General features: G+C 47.3%; 1 protein-coding gene across 3 annotated transcripts in view; it reads left to right on the forward strand.

The window, feature by feature from the left end:
- Positions 1-21,142, forward strand: part of sano (CABIT domain-containing protein serrano) — a 138,716-nt gene that overhangs the window by 101,502 nt on the left and 16,072 nt on the right. For 2 of the 3 annotated variants that reach the window (XM_076624223.1, XM_033335904.2), the window contains exons 3-4: positions 3,547-5,376; positions 5,500-5,695. In XM_076624223.1, the coding sequence (XP_076480338.1) occupies positions 3,692-5,376; positions 5,500-5,692 (1,878 nt within the window). In that variant the 5' untranslated portion in view covers positions 3,547-3,691 and the 3' untranslated portion in view covers positions 5,693-5,695. Of the gene's footprint in view, positions 1-3,546; positions 5,411-5,499; positions 5,696-21,142 lie in introns of those variants that run through there. The other variant, XM_076624224.1, reaches the window with a different exon arrangement.

Here is a 21,142-nt window from a genome sequence, read left to right on the forward strand (position 1 = left end):
CTGGTGCGTTATCGGTTGTCGCGGGGACAATCGTCGCGTTGCGATGGCTGGTGTTGAAATCTCACGGAGGAAACAAAAGGATCGTAGAGGGACGCGGTGGTAGCTAAGACAGACTCGAGCACGGTGAAAGCTGGCTCGGGCCGTGGCGTATAATTCGAGGGCATGTCGATAAATCAGCTCGTGTTCGCGTACGCTAGAACGAGAGGATCGATCGTAGGGGAGCGAGATCGACGAAGAACGCGGAGAGACGCCGCGGCGCGCCATGCGTTACGACACACGCTCGTCTATTCGTGGGCGTCCTGCATGTATCACGAGTGATCGAGTACCGCGTCGATCGCGGCTCGCCACGATATTCGAGGGCGCTGCCTTTGGGGCTGTGCGATGGTTTCGAAAGCGTTTTTTCACTTTTACAATCTTTCGCCACTTTCTTTTTCTTTTTGTAGAGTAGAAGGCGCGGCGGTTTAAATTTTTCGATATGGAAGTATCGAGCTTTGAAATTAAAATTTCAAAGCATATAGATTTTTTATATGAGAATACCAATTTTCAGATAACAATTGTGGATAAAAATTTTCAAATTTATTCAAGCGAATTCTGGAGAAAATTCGAGGTATCTGAATGCGTGGTTATCGTTTTAACGCGGTCCGTCGACCTCTATAATACACGGAATGCCGTTCGCCGACTACAAACTCGCGTACTAATTCCTCGCCACGCACCGAAGGCCGTGTAACAATAAAACATTACGATTAGACGCCGTGTTTCCGAGTTTGCGACCGTTTGCCCGCTCGTAGGCGTCACCCGTGCTGTATATCGTCATCGAGCCTGATAAGTATCGTAGCAGACTATCGTGAACCTCCCGATCCCTTCCAACACAAAGTCCACCTTGGAATCTTTAATCGTATTTCAAGAAACGATTGGTATCTGCTCGATGAATCTTGCCCTTCCATTGATCCGCCACAACTCCTTTCGATCGCTCTATTGTTCGAATTTTCCAAGATAATTCCTAAGTATCGTATGGTGAAACATTGCTTCGATTAGAAAATAGAAAATACTTGATATTCTTCGCTATTTTTACGAGATACTCTGTCGATAATATTCTTCCCATTCTTCGATGTAAATTCCACATGGCAAATAACAAATACCTCGTGATAAAAAATTACCGATTAAAATTAGTGTATCATTGTGAATAGGATTGTCCTCCGCTGCTTCGGATAAAGAGGATTCGAGGTGCAAGTGGAGATAGCGAATGGTACGATTCGATTAGAAATTGGAAAATATCAAAAAATCGTGCCACGATTTACTCGAACTGCGGTACAACCAGTAGCCGGATACGTATAGACAGCTGCGTAAAACAACGCTATTCTCGCGTACATAGCATCCCTGAGAAAGATGTCTCTTGCACGGTTCTAAACGAGCAGATTCCTTCAGAACCGTACACGTACACTCCCATCGGCTCGAAAGAGAGGAGGATCGCGGCTGGCTTCGGTGTGTATCAGATACAATGCGATCCGTCTGTTCCCGTATCGCGTAATCGCCTTATCACGGGAACACGCACGCCGGCGAACGAACATAACGGTTTCCTGCGTTCGATCAAAGCACAAGCACCGTTCCAAGAGGAAAAAATTCCAATACAAATTTGCATCGAGCCGCTCTCGCGCCCGCTAGAAATCCACCGTGAAAGCTTATGTGTGTAGTACACTGGAAGGAGATTCTCGTTCGACCAACAGGGAAATAGAGACAGTAATGAAATACAAACGGGTGAAAGAGCGAGACGGAGAAAGCGCGGTGCGGTCGTGTAAGAGAATGCAGGACAGGAGGAGTGTGTCGAATAACTTCCTAGAGGCGCGCCTGTCACGACGCCCCGGGTCATTGGTCACCCGGTGCTTATCTGCGGCTGGCTGCGGGCCATCTCGGAGGCCCCCTTTCAGACGGCTCGATTTTCACCGCGCGATTTCATTATCCCTCGATCCATGCCACGTACGCTTCTCGCCACTCTGAATGGGCCTTTCACACGGCCAGGCGATAAATTGCGACCAAGAATCGCGGTGTTACAACGATCCGGCATCTGGAACCAGTGCGTCGCTTCCGTGTGTCCACCATATAGCCCTTGTCTCCAAGGGTAAACAGCGAAATTTGCGAAATTGTGAAATTCTTCTCGACTAAGCAATGAAGGATCTTTTATAGGTGTGGATTAAGATTTGGCAACGGGTCGTTCCACGGAGGAAGAAGCTTGGTGCGTATAATATATATGGAAAACAGTGACAGAGAACGTCCAATTCGGACAAAATAATACGGTAAAAGCAACCCCTAAAGGTGAAACAGAACGTAACCCAACTGTTCCATTCCTAAGGCTAATTTCGCCACACCGATCTACCTAAACGAAAAGGATAATTGGCATCGCCAAGCGTTCCGTCGACCCGAATCGAACCGGACCAAACGGTGATTTATATAATCCTTCGGGTTATCCGATATACACGTGGCAACGAGAGGTAACACGGAAGCATCGGCGCGAGGGTACTTCTGTCGGAGTACGCCCGTTCCCAAGCGTTACGACACCGCGGAATTTCCGTGGCGATCGCGCGGCATAACCGTGAAGCAATTCGTCCGAGGGAATCGCTTTTAACGCGATGCTCGATCGCTCGGTCACGATCGGTGTACCCCTTCCTCGCCATCTCTACGTACTTTCGTGAAATCCGAAACAATCGACGACTCCGCCCAGCTATGTACGTACACTCGTTAGGTAACCCGGCTTTGAGATACGGTGCCTATCGTTCGACCGCGTTAATCGTCGGTTACACCGAAGATACGGCCCTACGAGGAAGTAACGGGAAACGGGCCCACGATCGCGGCCTGTTTCGTTGTTCCAGTTCGACTCTCCGGGCCAAGCCGTCTTTCGATTGGTCACGGACGCGTGTATTATGCCTGGAGGCGTCGCTTTTAATCATCCAGCTGGAAACGTTTCTCGAAGACGATTCTTCGATTTCTTCGAGTTTGCGGCTTCTTGAGAATTATCAACTAAAGAGCAACCGGTCAGGTCAAACCGATCGGTCGATATCGCGTACATTGAATGACTTAACGCTCAAGGTGGAGGAGGTTTAATAAAACGAGTGTTAGTGTAATTTAGCACTTTATTTGCACTTGTTGTACAAAAGTAATGTTGGATGTTATGAACACGGCGGTTGTAGGATCTTGTTGAGTGTGAAGTACTTCACCCGCACGGTACGACGTTCCGATGACGACTGACTTAACATATCACTGATTCTCCCCAACAGTCGTTGGGTCTCGTCCGTCCATCGTGCCTTCCCGAGTCATCAACTCGGGGAGGACAGGTACTTTGGAATTTCCCAAAGAAGAGATAAGTGCTGGCCGAGCCATAAACGACCACTCAAAATCCCGAATACGGCTTTTACGTTTTGTATCGATATAGTAGCGTTAGAAGATTACGATTGAACTTCGACACGAGAATTTGGATACTTCGTAACAGCGATATCTATTCGGAAACCCATAACGGAACCAATTCTGACGTATCGACGTCGGTTTCTGTTACAGATGGAGCATAGAGGCGCGGCGTCCGATCAGCAGGAGCATCAGTAGCGATACTCGATCGTCGGGGCCCTGAGCGGGCCCTCAGTCCGGGGACGTCGGCATCGGGGCCCGTGCTCGCGAGAAAGCTGGGCGGCGTTGCAGCGCCGCGATGGCCGCGACTGACGGTCAGATCGTCGTTGCGGCGGCACGCTGGGCCGAGGAAGCGACGTACTTGCGCGAATTCGTTTCCAAATATCGTCTTCCGGCGGTGATCAAGATCACGAAAGGTCAGTACGGTGGCCTGGGTGTCCCGACGCTTCCAGCGCCTAGCCTGCAGAGTACGGCCCTCCTGGTATCCGCTGGACGTCGACGAAAGATCGTCGCGCAAGCGGTGAAGATCAAGGAGGGACGCAGAGTAGTGGGCGTAGGGCCCAGGCTGGCCATCCCAGACTCTTATGCCGGCTACTTCGAGATACTGAGCGAGGAAGGTAGAGCCGTTCGCGGGATAGAGTCCGTGAACGAGTTGTGTCGAAGATGTCCAGAGGAAGGAGCTCTGGTCCGGGAGACCGTACGTGGAATAGCTTGCAGAGTGGACGACGACTCCGGTATAGTTGTTCCCGAAGGAACGAGGACCCTGGCTGCCGGAGAGACGATTGTAACAGCTGGCGAGGTTAGCCTGCCCGGTCGCGGTAGATTTCTGCGCTGTGTCGACTGTCGAGGAGAGAGCGTCCTCCTGGGTATGGAGCTGCGCGGACGTTTCAGCGCCCTGGCGCGCGAGGACAATATCAGCGGCGTGCACACGGCTCGAGCGTTGCTGAGCAAGCGTTTGCCGTTGACGGTCAGACTGGTGCACGGTCAACCACCGAGGGGATTGAAGTCATCGTCGCAATTCGTTCCGGAGCTGAGGCTGTTATCGACCTTCGAGGAAGAACACGTGTTCGCCTTGCCGTTACAGAGAGAAGGGGCTGCCGTGGCGTTACCTCTGGCCGCTCCGTTGAAGCTGGTCAAAGCGCGAAACGAGGAAGCTCTCAGATCGATGCAGGAGTTCACGAGGCTGGTAGAGCGCGCGTCGCGTCTCGTTGCCGACGTGGCCGATCGCGCGCACGTGCTGGACGGCCGACTGGGGGAGAGCAAGCCTTCCAGGCAGACTAGAAGCGGATCCGGTTTCCTCAGGCGATCGTCGACCAATTCGGATAACGGGCCGCCGAGCCACCACCGGAACAACGCCAGCCATCACCATCATCATCATCACTATCACAGCAATGGACACCAGGCGTCCTCTGGACACGCGGGCTACCGGGACGAGAATCGTGTGCCACCGTCCGCATGCACGGAGGAGTACGACGAGATCGATCAGATTTACGACTATGTCCGCGGGTTCGCGCCGCTACCGAAGAGCGTCAGGTCCCCTTACGAGAGCCCGTTGCCGGGGGCACAGGGGTCCAGTCCACCTCTGACGCCGGTCACGGTAACGATCGCCCCTTTGCTCGACGACAGACCAGAACCACCTCCCATAGAGACCATACCGACCAAGAAGATCCAGGCAGAGAAGAGGACCAGACGCGCCGTCAAGGAGGCTCCACAGCCGAGAGTCGAGAAGCCGCCGCTGGCGAAGCTCTACGTGAAGAACAGCGGAACTCAGAGGGGACGTCCTTTGATGAGGCAGAAGAGCGCGTCGCCGTTGAAAGAAACGCCACCCGGATACAAGGGTGGATCTCCGCTTTTTAACATCAGATACAAGAGTTTGACGAACCTGCAGCAAGCCATGGAGCTGGATGGAACGTTGGATTCGAGCCATTCCGGGGGAAGAACATCGGGGGACTCTGGTGCTGGTGCTAAGCTACCGGAAAAGAGGTACGAGCAATTTTTCCAATAGCTTGTTAACGAGGTAAGCGAAGGTAGGGTAAAAGTATGAATCGAGAATTGCATCGAGGATTCGCAGCGGAGTAATCAGAAATTGTCTTATCGTTCGCTCAGATCGCGGCGTTTGAGTAGACCACGCTCGCTCACGAATTTAGTGTGGGAGCTCCGCGGCGGAAGTGGCCTTGGCTGCGCGAGACCAGAAACCCCGCCACCAGCCACAGCAGCACCGTTGCCACCGACTAAATGTGGACCACGTTTGGCTGTCACCGTTGTGGCACCCCGGCGTGTTGGCACGCTCTACCTCTAACTCGTGAGTACCGTTTCTTCTTACCAACTTCATGTCCTCGCCATAGACCCATCCAATAAATAATTAACAGGTTTTAGCGCTTCGGAACAGGGTTGTCGGCTTAAATCTTCACACTTCTGGACCGAACGATCGCCAGTTTAATTCAATGAGTCGCCTCTAGCGTTGAAAGCCAAATTGTCACCTCCTGATCGAACTTGCTGAAAGAACATTCTAACAAAAGTATCTGTTCAAACGTATAAATACTTCCATCTGCGTCTTCCATTTCTACTATATCCATTCACGTAACGTCGATGACGACTGGGATAGAAAAAGGCTGGCAGGAACAGACGTGCACTGGTTACAGCGCAGTTAGAACGTAATTTGTCTGGCAATCGTTAAATTTACAAGATCGTAGGCCGGGTCGAGGCATTAACGAAGCGCTTTACTGGCCGTTATAAGAGGTGGGCAAATGTTTCCCTATTGGCCGCGACTCCTTATACGTTTAATCGTCCCTTGCGCTCACGTCATAATTTCGCGTCTCGGAAGCGCACCTGTGCCATCCAGGAAGCAGCAGCCAGATCCCATTGTAAATTATTGTTGTTATCCTGACGCGGCTGCACCGTGGTGAAATGGTAACTTTTGCTGCTTTGCCCGTTTTACCAATTAACGGGAACGTAACGAATTCACGCCGCAGCCTCGAGCCTCCTTTCGTTCTGATTCTCTGGCTAATGCAAGGTGCACGCAATGCACGTTCCTCGAATATTTCTTTTTCATTTCTAATCGGAAACAAAGTGTGTTGAGCGTAACTACGTATCCAATTATTTTTATCGAAACTTCAGAGTCTATTTGGGTAAAGTCTTACCTGAATTTAACTGTGCACGTGCAACGTTTAATCATACTTGAGTATTATTACGCACCCTACGCGACAACCATGTTATTCAACTGGAATGCAGATCTCATCTCCATTTAACTTAATCTGCATAGGGGTTTATTATATTCAAACGAATTTCTGCACTTGCGTGCCACTATGCACCTCCAAATTTTTCCACGAACATGTAAATATCAAGAGTCGTGTAATCGTTGAAAACCAGCCGTGAACCTAACCAGTGATATCTCGATATATCTTGTAAGAACTGCAAGATATCGACACTGCAGTTCTTTGTATTCCATGGGAATAAGAACTGCTAAAAAACGAGGAAGTCCTGGACTCGTGTATGATCCCTTTCTCGGGGCGTTGGGGGGCGAGAGCAAGAACGCTTCCGGCGTATCCTGAGTTGTGGAAATTAGCGAGGTCTAGGCGGGTTAATCCGGCGTGTCCTAACCCTCCTCTCGGCTAGTTCCGTTCGAACGAGCGAAAGAAAACGCCAGGCTAAAGGGGGCGGGAAAGGGAGCTGCGGACGAAGACGAGGAGGACGTCGCAGGTGGAACGGAGACGGTGAGGAGATAATGAGGGAATCGGGAAACGAGAGAAAGACGGACGGTGAAGATAGTCGGTGGATCGAGCAAGCGGACAGCCCGGGGATACGTAACGTCATCCTCGCCCGCCGCGGCGATATAATAGCCCTGGTTTGCCTCGAAGCCGCTCCGTGAGCGGAATTAAACGAGAGCAGGTTCAACGGCTGAACAAACCGTGGCTTCCGGTCGGTGTTCCTCGTCGATCGTCCGCGTTTACCCCTCTCGCAATAAACTCAAACTTGGCAATGGTGACTTGTTCGTTCGCGAACTGGATTTTGGCTCAGCCGGACGGATCAGTTGGAATTTTCTTAAAATTCTGCGTGTAAAAGATCTTCGCCTGTTATCGGCTGTTGAGGTTATTTGATGTATAAACAGAGAAACTCGTGGATATATTGTACGGTAGAAAATATATTTAAATAGAAGTGTAACTATAAGTAAGAATACAATTTGAGCTGGTCCAGATCCGCACGCTAGCTGTGTTACCCAATAACTGGAAACTCCGAAGCCAACATCGCCTGTCTACTGTTTATGGTCTGTCTTCGTCGTAGTCTTTTGTTTATACGCTGTCGATGATTTCAGTGCTTGAGAAAACTAAAAGGACCAGATGTAGAGTTTTCTTAGAAGTGGTGACCACTTCAACATCGGCGCGTATCGCTATTTGTAGACGAACGCGTAAATGATAGTCGTTCGTTTTAGAAAGAGAGGTACCACGCGACTTTTCCTCGTCTCAACGATCCCTTTGCTCGCTCGAATGCAGTCGAGGCTCGCGATGGATGCTCGAGGTCAGCGTTTCCTGCTTAATTAATTAACCAGGCGAGCATCGCCTGGCCTCCCCTGCGTTTCGACCAAGGGACACTTGGTAATTTTCAACTGTCGCGGTTTGATTATGCGCGTGCACGCATTCAGGCCGTGAAGCGCCTGCGGCTAGCCGCAAGTGACAAGCATACGTCCGGCAATTTCGCATAAAACACTGGGATAGCGCTTGAATGCTCCTTAAAACCACTGCAATCAAGCACCTTAGGACCTCCAACTTTGGTATTTCCGTTCATCGAGAAATAAAATGAAGTGGGAAATTAATAGAAAATACATTCTTTATCTACTTGTAATATCGCTATTAACGCCTATGATATTTGTAACGCGTAAGAAATTTTCAAATTGGCGCGGGATGCGCAGGTAGTCGTTACGAGATTAACAAATTTGCATAGGATGCTCTAAGTGAGACGTAGCGGAGCGTTTGCGTAAACCAAAGTTGCTGTATCGCGACGCGAAGTCTGGGTGGTGCTGTCTCATGATTGATGAGTGAACAAGATGGATCTGTGGTAGGTTGCTGTCGGAGGAAAGTAACCACGTTCCCTTGTTCGTGTCAGGTTTGGGCTTGCGCTCTCGCGTATATCTTCATTGCGAAACTGCAAACTCTTGGAATCATCAGTTTCGATTATAACTATTATTATAACGAAAGCTATTTCCATGTCTCAAAGTGTAAAACACTCCTCTCCTTTCTGTTTCGCGGATTTCTAGGTTCTGAAGAAAGTATTCTCGATTGCCTTTCGTCGATGGTATTTACTAGATCGAAAACGCAATAATATTTCAAAGTCTAAAAACTTTCCAATCCTTTCACCCTCTATAAATAAAAGCTTCCTTTTTCGTCTTATTTTCAAGATAAAAAGGAAGAAATATTTTCAGATCTCGTCGTTAATGATAATAAACCAGAGGCATGATCGATTCGCCTGGCAGAGTTTTTCACAGTCGATTTCGTCATTAGCATAATGGAGACGTGGTCACGTAAGCCACGCTCGCTCGAAGTTAAACGGTGGATGAACTGCGAGCGTTTCTCGCTCGCGAGAAGGACGTTTCCGCGGGATTATGATATCGAATTCGCGTGCCGACCGATAATAACCAGCTCGTGCTCGGAGCTGGTTCAGTCTCGCATCAGAAAATTAATAACCAAAAAAGAAACGAGAAAAAAAAGATGGACAATGATGAAACGAATGGCGATGGACATGGTCGGAAATCACACTGTCTCTTGATTGATGTCGGATTAACTACCGACATTTACGAAGCTGATTTATTATTACAGACGGTCTTGCGTAATGCGATACACACACGGAACCGTTCATCTTTCTAATACGAGACCCGTCTTGTGTTCTCCTTTTATGAACATTCATCAGCTACGATTATTCGATGCTGAAGGGCTGTTGTCCGAGATCGGGAGTCAGGATAGTCCTTCCATTAGAAGGTGAAGGTTAAGGCGAAGTTTTCCGACCCGTGAATAGCGGTGATTATAGCCTTTCGAAGTCTTAAGAACGAGTTACATTCGTTTTGTTTTATAATGATACATTAAGGTTCGCTAAAAAATGTAATCCGTTGCATCCTTGATCCAGTTTGAATTATCTGGCAGAACGCGGAAATTTAAAATCTTCCAATACGATTTGCAACTTGATCCATAAAATCCATAAAATTCCTCGAAAGTTGAAGAAAGAACGGCATGTTTCTATTAAAAAAAAAAAAAAAAAAAAACAACGATCTCGTTCAATATCGAAGGACCAACCACCGAAGCCAGAAGCACGATCTCGGAAATCGTTGACTGAATTGACCGCGGGCGGAACCGTGCACCGACGTTGATTAATATCAACAAATTCTACGACACGTTCCTGCGATTACCCGTGCCCGAGGATCTTTCCGGAATTCTGAACGCTGGCATTACGATGGAAATTGCTTGATCCTGAGTCCCGACAGACTCCACGCTCGATATTATTGACCGCGATCTATATTTTCGAGCGATCCTGCTTCCGTTGCATCCGCGTCTCTCCTAGCTTTACCGGAGCTGCGGATTTCATGGATCTCCGCTCAACATCCTTAATAGCGAGCTCGTAGTCGGTTTATCGAGGTAAACGATGCCGATCCAATCATCGAAAGCAACTGTATTGACCACGAAGATCAACGGCGCTGATCGTTTATTGAGGAAACGCGTGGCGCCGTTTCGATCTTACAAATTGCTCGATTATCGTCGACCGGAACGTGATTTGTCCCAAGAAAGTTAAAGAACCGGATTCTTGAAAAATAATTACAAAAGCAAGAGAACAGCGTAGCGTTAGCCCATTAATTACTAAATCATCGATCAACCGAGATAAAGTTTTTTGTAGTTCCTTGGCAGATGCTGAGTTCCTGTAATCGAAATAAACACAGCGATACCGTGATATTGCTAAAAGAACAATGTTTTCTTGCTCGCCTTTGCTTAACAGCCGTAAGCGTACACCATTCGGTAGTATCGGAACGTTCGATTAAGTAATTACCTCGTAAATGACCAATGTTCTATCCGTAGAACGCGTGTGTCTGTGAAACGATTTTACGAGCAACGCCTCTCAACTCAGGTTTGCCGTTAGTGGGACGACGAAGCCGTGTTCTGGTAGCGCTAACTTTGAATTCCTTACAAACGTATCCTATCCGATACAGGTTCTACGATATCGGCTATTTTTCTTAAAAAAATTTTAGAACCGTACAACTTATTTTCGCTCATATAACTGGTACAGGTGAACTGTAATTCTAAAAATTTTGCACAGGACATCAAATACTCTTCTCGTCGCGTAATAACATAGACGTTGTTCTTTCGCCTGAAACGTCCTGAAACTGAAATTCGCCAACCATAGTCCATCCCTCTATCGCTTCGTTCGACCGCTATGCTCGTCAAGCCGAATCGATTTCCATACTGAGAAATCGCCGCGCGGACCACCTACCGATACAGATACCTCTCTAAACGTAAAGGCACGCGGGTTAGAATGATCGACAGCATGTTGCAATCCTGGTCCCAGTATCTGCGCAGCTGTGTTTTCGCTCTTGTGCCCGAATTCATGCATATTTATCGCATTACCGGCTGCATTGCATGCAAATTACGGACGAGTCCTCTAGCTCGTTACCCGGTGGGCACACACTCCGTCCCATTGTCTGCCCACATTCCCCCGAAGTGGATGCCATCGTGGCATAGTTCACCGGTTCCCCCTTGAGTCATGTGACTTTTTCACCCATTTACCCAAGCCACTGGTCGTTCGACCGTCTCGATGCAGGAAGAAGAATAGAATAACAGGAAGACGACGACAGGCAGATGGAGAAGATTCCACCTACGAATTTAGACGAAGTTTTCTCCGTGTACGAACGTGGGTGCACGACAGAGAGGAGTTTGGGAAGTGGGTACCGTTGCGAGTATCGATAGTAGAGATCGAGGTAATCGAGTGTCTTCTGGGAGTCGTGTAACGCTTCAGTGGTTCCTACCGTAGATAATATCTTTCTTATGTAATTATTAGAAGAAACATCTACTAATTATTAGATGGGAGGAGAGACGTTTATCTAAGTTTTATTAGATGAAAATTAGAAAATTTCCTCGTTCTTTTTCACTGTATATCGATACAAAGAAGAAATAGAAATGAAATTACGTAAGAGGAATAGTATCGACATTCCAGCTTTCCAAGACCAATCGACTACAAGTCGAGTCTGATATATGTAGATATGTAATAGTAACGCGTATCGTACTTCACGCCCACACACGTATTGTCAGTTTGCCTCGAACGATCGCGTGTACGAGATACTTCAAAAATGCATACCTCCTCCTCAACGAATTCGTATACGAATTCGATCGATGGAGAACGATGGTCTTAACCGATAACGAATGTACGAAAAATCGCCAAGTAGAACCATCCGTGCATAGTCGGACAATCTCTGCGCTCGCGAGACGTCACAAAAACGCGAACTTGAGCTTCTAAGCAAACTTCACGCTGTGTATCGATTATAGGCTGTCTTTCTAAGATTGCTACTGTTAATAATTAAATAATTATTTGATAAACGAACTCAGCCATCGACGTGTTTAAATCGAGTTAAAAGGCTGCCTTTATTCGCGTACCTCGTGGCTTGTTAACGCATAAACGAATATTTTATTCGATCGTTTCGAGCTAATTGCTCGATAATTTCGGTTCGTTCCGCCGTTTTCACGGCGATTACAAGTTATCAGCGGGGAAATTCCGATTGATGCTACTTATAACGCCCTAACACGCTTATTCGCTAGTTTTTCAACCGATAACGCGACAAGTTGCGAGTAGAAATTGCATCAAGTGCAAACTCGTTCGCATAAATCTGTTCTAGAAACACGGTTGCAAAAACAACGCGTGTAGCTTGTACGCGTCGAGGTTGCTTATTGTTGCCTCTTATATCGCGACGGCAGTCACGCGGCACCGACACGCGGAAAATAAGAGAAGAAAGACCAGTAGAAATCCCAGTGCATGGTCAGGCCGTTATGCCATCGACGACAGTGGCGTAATCGACGTAGCTCAGAGTGGGGATACTCAATACGGGGGCGTGACTACTAACTTTCTATCTTATTGTCGCTTCGACGAGACGTCTGTCAAAGTGTCTCGTTAATAAGATACATGTTATTATACTTATTTCGCATCTGTTACGTAGATGAATTTATAGATGGAATACTTTTATTATTTGCAAACTATTTCTAACGTAAAATTTTATTGATTAAATTTTTATTAAATATGAATTAGAATTAGAATATCATGCAAAAACAGATGCTGCTGATTGGTTTGTTAAAACCAAATTTGTTAAAAATAAAGGAATGCGATAAATAGAGGCCTAATGGAGCGGGTATAAGGTACATATAGCGTTATTTCAGATGAGTCTACTCGTCGTAAAATGAGTATCATCGTTTCCAGTCACGTTTCGCAATTCCATTCCGTCGTCCGCATGGACGAATCCGCAGAAAGAGATCGAATTTCCTTCGGACGGATAGTTGTTGAAATTTTGTTTTCTTCCGACTACAAAATTCGCACTCGCAATGTTCTCATCGCACGCGTTAGCTTGGCAAAAGTTGGACGTCTTTCAAGCAGCGACTATCTGCTATCGCAGCGTGACACGCCTATGGATTATTCGACGCGAGTGTGGCCACGCGTGTGGCGCCAATGCACACGTAGTATGTGTAACGTGTAACCGCAACGGGGATAAGACGACGACTCTCGGTTCGTGGCGAAATTGTCCGGTATCCTTGCGCGCCGCGAACGTAATTGGCCTCCACAGGAATCGTGGTTAATCGGAGCCTATCTCTTTTTTCTCTGTTCTACGCTACGAGTCATCTCTCCTTCTTTCGTAGAAGTACCAGGTTCTACGGGGAAATGCGACTCGATTGTGGCCAACGAATTATGAGATGGAGCTCAGCAATCCAGTTTGATAGAAAGATCAGTCAAAGGGAAAATGGCCAATACCTCGCGTAGGGTGATCTATGTAGTCCGTGAGATTGTCTGCGTTCGAAGGATCACAAATCTAAAAGTACAATTTCACATCTCCAGTTTACGACGAAGTTTTCAAACAGAGTATTATCAGTTTGAATATTCGTCACGTTTAATATAACAATTTCGAGTCTACGGTTTCGAGCCTCGGTATTCGAAACATTTCAGTTACACCAGTTGCACGATGATCCTTTTCGTTGATCGCGGTTCTCTGGTCGACAAGTTTCGCGTTACAATACGCGTTATCACAATGTTGGCCGTGCATGCACGGCGTTTCTCCTGCTCGGCCCTCCTCCGTGCAACGACGATTCGTAGCTCCGTGTACTTACGTGCATATTTGTGCGTGGGCGGAGACCAGTAGCCGGCTGGCCGCACGGCCGGTTGATCGGCCTGTTGGACCGTGACGTGCCAACCACTACCACTTTATTATTACTACTATGCACTGGCGCGCATTACTCCTGGCCCCGTGTTCTCTACGCTGTTGCGAGCGTACAACGCTCGCGTGTGTCCGGTCCAAGGTTTATTACACTTGCCCCGATCAAGCGTACGCCACGCTACGCATTCGTCTTGGAGATCAACGCGGGGAACGCGGAGAAACGCGCTCGACCAGCAATGCGGATATGTCGGCCGTCTTCCCTGTGCGATTCTTCTTCAACTGGCTGGCGGAAGGACGACTGGCAAGGGAGGTTTCTACAACATCGTTGCGCTTCGTTCGAGGATCGAGCGCGTTTCAGAGAAGCAGTCTAGTTCGCGGTAGCGAAGATCGTGAGAGGAAATTGTTGCATCGGAGGTGCCTCGGGTTGAAGGACGTTTTCTTCTACCGTTTCTTCTGCTACGCGCGAACAGAGTTTCATCAGCATTCCTACACCGTGTATCTGATCTCTGAACAATGTAAAGGACGAAGATCAAAGTGTAAGATCCTCGGCCCGAAGTAAGCAACACCCCCGTTGTTGAACGATAAAATAACGCACAGCCTAGGGTACAGGAAGTAAAAGACGATTCGTAGAATTGCATCTGTATCGACTGTACGATAGACCGGAAACCACGTGGCTGAGACACAAGAGCGGGGATCGCTCGTAGCGCGTGGCTCGTAGTGGGGACGGTAGCCTTGCACAGTCGATAGCTCACGCTTCGACTGTAGCTCCAGTAACTCTTCGATCCAAGTATAAGACCACGTCCACACCCCCTGAGCCTCTGTTCCGTAACGTAGCACAAGCGAAAGTGATTCGTATCACCTTCGATCGACATTCTAAATCTCGTTCTCGAATCACCGCTGAATAGCCATCGAACAACGCCATTAAAACACATCTTGAACTTCATCAACTTTCTCGCCACCCTTCAGCGATACTACTTAACGTCCCTCGAGACTGAATAAACTCTAATCCCGGTATAAAACGGTAAATATGACACAGGTCGGATATAAATTCAATTAAAGTCACGGGCTGTGAAGTATGCAACAATTGACCGACAAAAATAGACGTAAGCATGGATAACGAGTCGAAGAGAGAGAGAGAGAGAGAGAGAGAGAGAGAGAGGGAGGCAGAGAGAGAACGATGGACCGGTGGAAGAAGAGAAATGGTAGAGTTTCGAGGTTCGTGGGCACTTATCACAGGTGGACGGGCAGCAAATAATAAATTTACGGCCGAGACACGGTGGACACAGTGTGCACATTGTAGATTGCGGCTCTCGGCCGGGCGAATTTATAATCCTACAACGCTGAAATTGTGCGCGCGCGCGAGTTCCGTTACGAATCTACCTCGTGTTAACCAGCGGCGGCCACCTAACCGGACTTGCAACATTCGCGGCTGAAGACCGCCTTGGTCATCGCATAATACACATGATGCTCGTATATCTTCTGTTACGTAATACTTGTTGGCTAGATTACACCGTTTCACGGGCCGCACCACGCAGTTTCTTCGTTTCTAATCGCGCCGCGATCATTGCTCGCTGCCTCGTACAAAAATTCAACCGGCTTCACGCCAAGGTATATATCGATGAGCTGTTCGGGCCGTTCTCAAACGTACAAGCTTCTACATGGCATCGTGGGATAGCTGTACCTTCGACGAAACGACGCGCAGCAAACTATGCAGATTCACAGTTAAGTCTCAATTTATAATTCGTAACGTCCTTTATGGGGTTTACTGGCGCAAGTTCCGTCAGTTCAGGAAGCTCTCGTGATCGAAGAAACGAATTTCTAACGTAGAACGTTTCCCATTTCTTCTCACAATGGGAGACGAACAAGAAAATTCGAAAGACGACAGAGAAATTCGCTTTTCCATCGATAGCTTCGTTAACGATCCCTCGATGTTCGTGATCTGGTAGCCGTGTTCCCCGTAAGCATCGATCAGGACGATCGTGGCGTTGTTACAGAGGGACGAGGGCGAGGCTGCTTTACGATCCGATCTCTCTTTCCTGCTGTCGGTTGCTCGTAGTTTCGATAGAACAGAAGAGGTGATCCCCTTTTTCATCGTACGCGCGCAACCGCGTATAAAATGCACGCAGGCGTGCACCTCTGCGGGACCGAAAGCACCTGCATAGCCGAGCAGCTCCGCGGAATCGGCCGAGAGCCCAGTGTTTTACGACTAACCGTGAAATCGGACTGGCCGGTGTTTGCACGCCGCCTGCGACCGCCTCTCCGCATATTGTTTCCTTCCTGCTGGTTTCTTCTTTCTCCTCTTTTTTCTTTGCTTTGCTTCCGCGAGCCCCTGCTTCGCGATTGCTCCTCGTCGTTCGCCGCACAATGGAGCTTTTCTTTGAAAAAGGAGGAAATAGAAGAGTAGAAAGAAAGAACATTCCGTGGAACGAAATCGTATTCCGTCGGAAAATCGCATGAAAGAGTCGCATTATCAACTGAAGGAGACATAGACAAATCCACTAATTTAGTTCGTAAAAAAAAGAGAAGATACGAATATTTGTGAATACATTCTCAAACTTTCACAAACATCTTCAAACGTTTACTGAAACCTACACCCTTGGCATTGATAAATTCGCCGCTCAACACTCCGATACGAAGTGTAAATTCGAGAGCAAAGGACCTGAAAATCCCCCTGAAAACTCCTGAATCCATAGAAACTTCTGTGAGAAGACTCCGTCGGGTAGAATCTTCGAATAAACTCCGTTTCCCTGAGCATAGTATCGATACGAGGGGGGAAAAAAGATCGATGACCCTGTGAGGTCTGGCGTGCGCTATTCGACGTGGAATAGCCAGCGCGGTTTTTCGAGCAGAAACGGCAGAGAGCCACGCAAAAGTGGAAGCGGAGTGGAGGTGCTCGGCGTTGCGAGCGGCGTTCGGTGTTCTTGTGAAATGCGCGAGTGCGGTTCCGAGAAGTGTGCAGGCCGGTGGGTGGTCTCCATTCAGAGATGTTTATGGCTGTGTCGTGGCAAAGTGGCTGTACGCCATAGCGAGAGAGCCATACTCCTTCGTGGCGCCCGCAGGGTCGAAGACCTAGGTTCGTCAGCTTCGTCCAGCAGCAGCCTCAGCTTCTCTATCGACCAACGATCAAACTCACCGACCTCGAGCTTTCTTTCTCGTCTCTAGATTCGATATATTGGTTATGCAACCACTGTTCGTTCTTTCTTGGAATCGGATGTTGCAGAAGTTTTCCCTATCCAACAAGACTGCGATGGACGAACTTGAAGATTCCGTAAGAAGTTCGTAAGTTTGAAGTAATATGAATCGGATGCTATGCGTGGAAGATGAAGTTGGGATTCGAATTAACCTGGAGCAGATTAAATAAGATTCTAATGGACGAAGCTCAAAGCTTTCGCAGATTCGATTTCATGCAATACGGTGGCTGGTATACGTGGAAACGAACGCATCGCAGGCTACAGTCCTTTGGTTGCGCAATCCTAGCAACGCGGAGAAAAGCTTCCGAGGCGTGGTCAGAAATCGCGATCACCTCGTTCATCAAGCCACGTGTCCACCTGGCCTCAAAGTAGATTCCCGCCGTAAGTGAAAGCGCGTGCGCTCTAGGAGCCGTTCTCTAGACTCTAGGCCGAGATCGTTCCGTGCCCTAGAGCAAACGCGTACAACGAAGCAGCTTCTGTGCTCAACCACTTTCAGCAACTTCCAGCACCAAGAATAAAGGATGGTAGCTCGTTTGTTTCGTCGTTACTTGTTCTTTCGAACCTCGTCCGGTGTTATATAGACACTGTTTACATTGTGTCATGCATATTCTATCAGTTATCGCTGATGTGAGTGACACGACCCATCGAGATTAATCTTGCGATCGTATCGTACACGTTTTTTCATCACGGAAAGCCGCCGATACCCTACGCAATACTATTTTTGGAAGATGAGAATTTGATTTGGTACGCAAGAAGATCCTGTCTTGTATCATAGTTCTTACTATTCCTCTCACATCCTTCGATCGCTATATACGACGTTCGATCGATCCAAAATGAGATACACTTCTGCTCGAAACATTTTATTTTTAATCTCATGTCGATGTACGTATAAATTTTATTTCCTTCTTCGACGCATGATGGTTTTTATATTCGTCTTAAATAAACAAACAAATAATTAAATAATTAAATCCAGCCTTCGCCGACTTGAAATACTTGGTTACCTAATGAAACGCGAGCGTTTCAAGCATCTCATTCTTAGATATCGTAACGCGTTCGACTTCCTGATAGGATTAATTAAAAGCAGCGCAGAATGCGGCTACGAAGTTAAGAATGTAATGCTATAATGTAGATAATCCGTTTTCAATTAAGATCAAAGGTGGAGCATCACGGATTCTGATCCCTTTCGAAACGAGAACGAACTGGCAACGTTTCGAGTGGAACGACAAGAACGATTCATTGATCTCGTTAGACAGCGTTTTAACCTTTCAAATTAAAGGGGCGACACAGGCAATCGCGCAAAAGAAATATCGTTAATTCCGATGATCCGTATCTCGCTCGGTTTCGATAGCGAAATTTTCATATCGTAATTATCATCGTTGGATTTCCAGTACCGTCGACGGATTTCGATCGGACAACGCGAGCTCTGTCCGCTTTCGAATGATGTATTAACCGTTTGGACTACTTTCACCTATGCGGCTCTAACTGTGTCCGTGATTTACGACGTTTGCGCAACGCCTTTTTCTCCTATACTGGATCCGTTGTCCCTTTTCGCTTTTTCCTTCTCGGCGTAGTCCTGTGATCGAACCTTTCAAGGTATCGCTACATTGAAACCAGCCTGAATCCTTTCTCATTGCCAGTCAATTCGATAGACTTTGATAACACGCATTTACGCACATGTTACAAACGATTCGACTGCTTGATAATTAAAGAAAGAAGTATCATCCTGTCCGTAGAATCGTTAAGTGGCTGGCAATAACAACGATACGTCGAATTGAATTTAAAGAAGAGTTGAAATTGCCAGGAGCTTTGACGGAAGAAAATTTGTTTGCTGGTAAAGGATGAAATATAAAAGATCGTAAAGACATTTGGATGTTTGAAATGGATGTTTACACAGATGTTCGGAGCTGTGTTTCCAAAGTTGTTGGGAAACGCAGCCACGTCATCTACGTCCTTTTATTCAATTAACTCTTATCGGTTCGCTTCTATATCCTCGTGCACCAGGCGCAACCAGTTTTTTCCGTCGGTTTATACGCCTTCCCCTTAATTTCCTGCTGCTGTAGCTCCTCTTCTGCCTTCGTTTCATGATAACCATCCTCCCCCGTGACCGCAAAAAAACATAGATTTTTCCGCGTTTTCACCACCTCATCCAATTAATTTAAATGCTTCCTCTTACGTACAACCCTAACAGCATCGCGCGTCCACGCTCTCGCCGCTTCCTTATGGGAAATCGGCCAGTTTTTCAGATGCTTGTACGGTGTCGATCGCACAAGGGAAAAAATATTTAAGCGTTTGAAAAGAGAATAGCGGTAGCATGGAAGATCGCGATGTTACAGGCTAATAGCGTTATGATAGTGGTACTAAGGAAGTGTAACGTTATGGAATGAAACAAGATACTGAGCTGACGTAATTACAGCAGTAGAATGATATTACAAAGGGGTATAAATTAACAAAGGAGCATATACAGCCGCTATAATTGTAGACTTGTACCGTGAATTTATCGAAAGCTGAGCTTTTAAATTCCAGTTACTTTTTAACTCGAGCTTGCAGACTTTATGTTTCGTTCCATAGCAATTATTACGTGCTTGAATCTCGCACACGAAGCTCACGTTCAACGTTTCCTAGACAGGAGCACGCGATTTAGAAATTCTTTTAATTTCAGTGGCGGCACGTTCGAACCGCGTGTTTTTCGAAGCTCGTGCTTTCGTATCTTCACGATCAGACATATCCCTTATGACTTACCTAACACTGATCGATCTTCTTGGTGTTCGATATCGTCCGACGCCCATTTCCTTCTCGGTCTTTTCAATCCCATTTGAATCTCGATCGACCATCCATTCTTCAGGATGGCTCGCGCTTGGAAAGAAGCCAGCGAAACGTAGAAAAGCTCGTACGTGTTCTTTCGTCTGACTTTTCTTTCTAGAACTTCGTATATGGCATATCGTTTAGCATACAATCATAGCGTTGCACTTCCTCCTACCGTGTTGTTCGGGATGGTTGCATCTGCAGGGTCTTCGAATGGCCTCCCATACGAGGCCAGGTGCGGTCGATCGAACGATGATAACGTCGCGGTGCCGATATTAATCGATATTCTAATCGGTTAATCGATGCCGCGGGCCTCTTTGAACGTAATATCCGCTCATAACGGGCCACTTGTGCTTCTTCCTGGCCGATGATAATCATCGACGAGGCCTGAACGCGTCGTCGAGGCCACGAGGAAACTAACTGTCCGATCCAACAACGACCGTACTCAGTTCCACCACTTTTTTTTTCCTCCTCTGAATATTGATTTCAATACAGCGATGGTTTCGTGTGGGAATTGATTCTCGGTCGAAGCTCGATTCTCACGGCGAGCGGTATCTTTCGAGCTGCTTCTGAAATGGAAGAATTCTTTAGACGCTTTCAAGACAAATTAGCTGACAAAGATCATTCTCTGGGACTATTTGCGCTCTTTCAGAATAGAATTTTAAAAGAAGTTGCTTCAGAAGCTCTTCAACGACTTATGCGCATTACGATAAAGGAACTGGAAGGCAGCCAGTAGGTGTATACACGTCAGAAGAGCATTAACGCGTATATTTGAAACAGGAACGACTGTATATTTCACAGCTTTAGAATTAGTACGACATTTCGAAGCAGAGAGATCCTGTAATAGATCGTTACAATTATAATATGTACGGAGAACTCGATTTTAGTTTCATTCCTAGTACGTCTGACAGTCACCAGTACGGCAGTTCCAACTTCTCAACTTATCATTTAAAAAGATAGAAAGGAAAATGTTTATCACTAGTAGCAAAGATATAAAAAGAAAGTTGATAGATGATATAATGTACACAGAGTCTCGAGGCCACTTCATATCGGATGGCCTCGAAGGAATTCATCCGGAGGATTGGCGCGGCACGGCTGCAACACGGGAGAAACGCACGAACGCGTTATTTGAATTTTACCGACGCTTCGCGGCCGTTCGTTCGCGGAATCCGCGCTTTACCGACTGCAGATCATTTGCGCCCTTTCGCCACTTTCGTCACACCCTTGCCAGACGATCATGAATTATTCAGGGTTTCGCCGCGGTCCCTGCGAATCCGCGCTTTTGCCGGCCGGTTAAGTTCACCGTGGCTGCGTTTCGAATCTCTGCTCCTCCCAGCCTCGGAATCCATCGGATTCTCTCTTCGAGCAGCTC

This window comes from Bombus vancouverensis, chromosome 14 (genome assembly GCF_051014615.1).
Source record: "Bombus vancouverensis nearcticus chromosome 14, iyBomVanc1_principal, whole genome shotgun sequence".
NCBI classification, from domain to species: Eukaryota; Metazoa; Arthropoda; class Insecta; order Hymenoptera; family Apidae; genus Bombus; species Bombus vancouverensis.